At 36.8% G+C, this 2,621-nt stretch overlaps 1 protein-coding gene across 1 annotated transcript; it reads right to left on the reverse strand.

Moving 5' to 3' along the window:
- Positions 1-1,075: 1,075 nt before the first annotated feature.
- Positions 1,076-1,566, reverse strand: LOC108381226 (RING finger protein PSH1-like; the record flags this gene model as incomplete). The annotated part of the gene is made up of 2 exons (XM_017637641.1): positions 1,076-1,383; positions 1,439-1,566. Coding segments are annotated over 2 exons (436 nt in total), but the record flags the coding sequence as incomplete, so codon positions are not given.
- Between the last annotated feature and the right edge of the window lie 1,055 nt (positions 1,567-2,621).

A 2,621-nucleotide genomic window follows, 5' to 3' on the forward strand; every position in this document is an offset into this window, starting at 1 on the left:
TCTGCTGGGTTGTTGTTGTGGATTTATGTATATATNTTTTCCTTTCTACTGTTCTACCCCGCCGGACCACAATTCATTAAGCGCACACATTCAGTCGCCTTTATATTACCGTTATACCTACGCTGCACACATAAATGCTCCAAAAAACGTTGCCAGCATCACATGTTGCAGTGCCGAATTTGCAGCCTGTGTTGCTTTTTATGTTGCCAACAGTTGCTGCTGTTACTGTTAACGTTGTTCCTTCTATTAACATTGCTGTTGCTGCTACATTGCTCTGTTACTTTGTTCTGTTCGGTACGTGGCGCTGCCGCTGTTTCAATTTTCTGTTGTTTTTATTGTTGGATGCACATAAATACATACATACATATGTACATATATTGGTGCATAGATGCATAAGTGCACCATTCGATGACGCAGGGAACGGCACAGTTTTCTAGAGCAGTGTATATACATATACATATATGTAGTATATGTATGTATATTTTTGAACAGCTTTAAGTGCCGCAATTGTGACGTCAACTGTAGCATATCTTTAAATTCTCCAATAAAGTGTTGCAAAAAGGTCCAAAAATATTTAAATCATAAATTCGTAGAAGTCCAAGGCTAGAAAATAAGGCTGCTTCCTTCTCGAACTACCTTTCATCAAGCGCTGTTGTTTAGGCGCGACTATGTATGACTAACACCAAGCGCCTAAATCAATGCTATGCACTGCTGCACGTGCAGAAATTTCATTCATTAAATTTACGAAATTTTTGAACATGTACTTCTCAACTGTCATGTAATAAAACTTTCTTAGTCTGATGCCATACTCCGGCCAATGCTTTTACAGCTTTTGCATGGCTTATAACAGGTACCCTGCAGGAAATGTATCTAACTATAAGCTAACTTTACGCTGGTTAAGGAGCAGAAAAAACAAGAAAAATACACGAAGCAAACCAACATGTGAAAACATAAAAATTCTCCTTAAAAAAGGAGTTCCCCTGAGTCACGCTACTTAAATGAAACTTCCCCCGATTTGTTTCCAGTTTGCTTCATATTGCAGAACTTTCTCTTTAGCTTAATATTCAACTCATCCTTAGTCGTAGTCTTTGTATTCGACATCATTCGCTTTCTTTTTCTTATTCGTCTGCTCATACGCTTCCGTATTACTATCCATATTACTCTTCGCATTCGTATGCACGTTCATATTCGTCCTTGTTTTCGTATTTTTCTTCGGTTGATCTTCGTATTTGTAGTTGTCTTCGTACCTGCTTTCATATTTGACTTCGTAGTCATATTCGTGTTCATATTCGTCATTGTTCTTATCCTCGTATTCGTCTCTATATTCGTTTACGCATTCGTATTCGTCTTGTTTTTCGTTTTTATTTTGATTTTCGTATTCGTCTTTGTCGTGTATTCGTCTATAAATTAATATCCGTATTCTTCTTCGTGTTAGTACTCATCTTCGTGTTGGTGTCATATTCATCTTCGTATTTGTCCTCGTCGTCGATTTCGTCTCCGTAATTGCCTTCGTATTCATGACCGTATTCGTGCTCGTCCTCATATTCGTGTTCGTCTTTAGTTGGTCTTCATATTCGTTTTCATATTTGTCTTCCTCATCGTATTCTGATGATATTCGTGTAAGTGAGCCTATTTGTGTTCGTTGGCGCCTTCGAAGCAAAAAAAAAAACATGCAAAACCAACCAGTCCAAACGGCTCAGTAGAACCGCCAGTCGAAGGCGGATTCAATTTATGTTAGCGTTTTAATAGATAAATGTATGTAATTAAATAATCCTTTTAAAAGCTTCTTCTCAAGTTTGGCGCGCAAAACATACACTTTTTCTACAAAGACCCCTAAAATCTATATAAGTATGTATGTATATGTAAAATTACCTTATTATATATTTTTTTAAGTAATTTAGTAGATATTCTTTATTAGTTATTAAATTTTTTTTAGTTTTCCAAGACTCAGAAGAAACTTATTGAAATCGGCCACCGAAGTCACCGCCAGAAACCGGGTGAATTTTTCACTCAGCAATAACTGGCGCACTTCAAGAGGTCGCTGGGGGGCCACAACTCCACTTGTCATTAATCTCACAATGCCCAGCTAGGTATTTGCTTTCATTGAGCAAATGGACAGTTTCTTTTTTAATGATATTTTAAGCTTTGAAATAATAAGCTTAACTAAAATCTTAAATTAAGAAAATAATGAGTAGAAAAATGAATGAAATGAAGTGATATTTCCATCGCAGAGGAATTCTTCATTCTACTTTGAATATCTCAGAACGAAATGAAATGCCAGTACAACTGAAAACACATCTAATCAGCTGTTCTAGCAGCACTGCTCTATATACTATATACTGTGGAACATACATAACTATATAAAGGTATTGACCCAATCCACGCTTGCTTCCCTTTGAGAAATGTCAAAAATGTATGAAAGTTGATCAAATGGCAGCTTTACTTCACTTGCTTGAAGCGCTTTAAAGTTTCGAATAGCTGAAATTTCTATCTCACAACGCTTTGTAGGATTTGGAGAAAGGGATATGTTAAATAACAATTAAGGCATCCACATACCTGTGCGTCGCTGTCGGAACGAATCCCCACCGTTTTTGATGCTCCAGATGTTACTGCTTCGAAAA

This window comes from Rhagoletis zephyria, unplaced genomic scaffold, assembly GCF_001687245.7.
Source record: "Rhagoletis zephyria isolate East Lansing unplaced genomic scaffold, Rhagoletis_zephyria_1.1 Rzeph_scaffold_21801, whole genome shotgun sequence".
NCBI lineage: Eukaryota > Metazoa > Arthropoda > Insecta > Diptera > Tephritidae > Rhagoletis > Rhagoletis zephyria.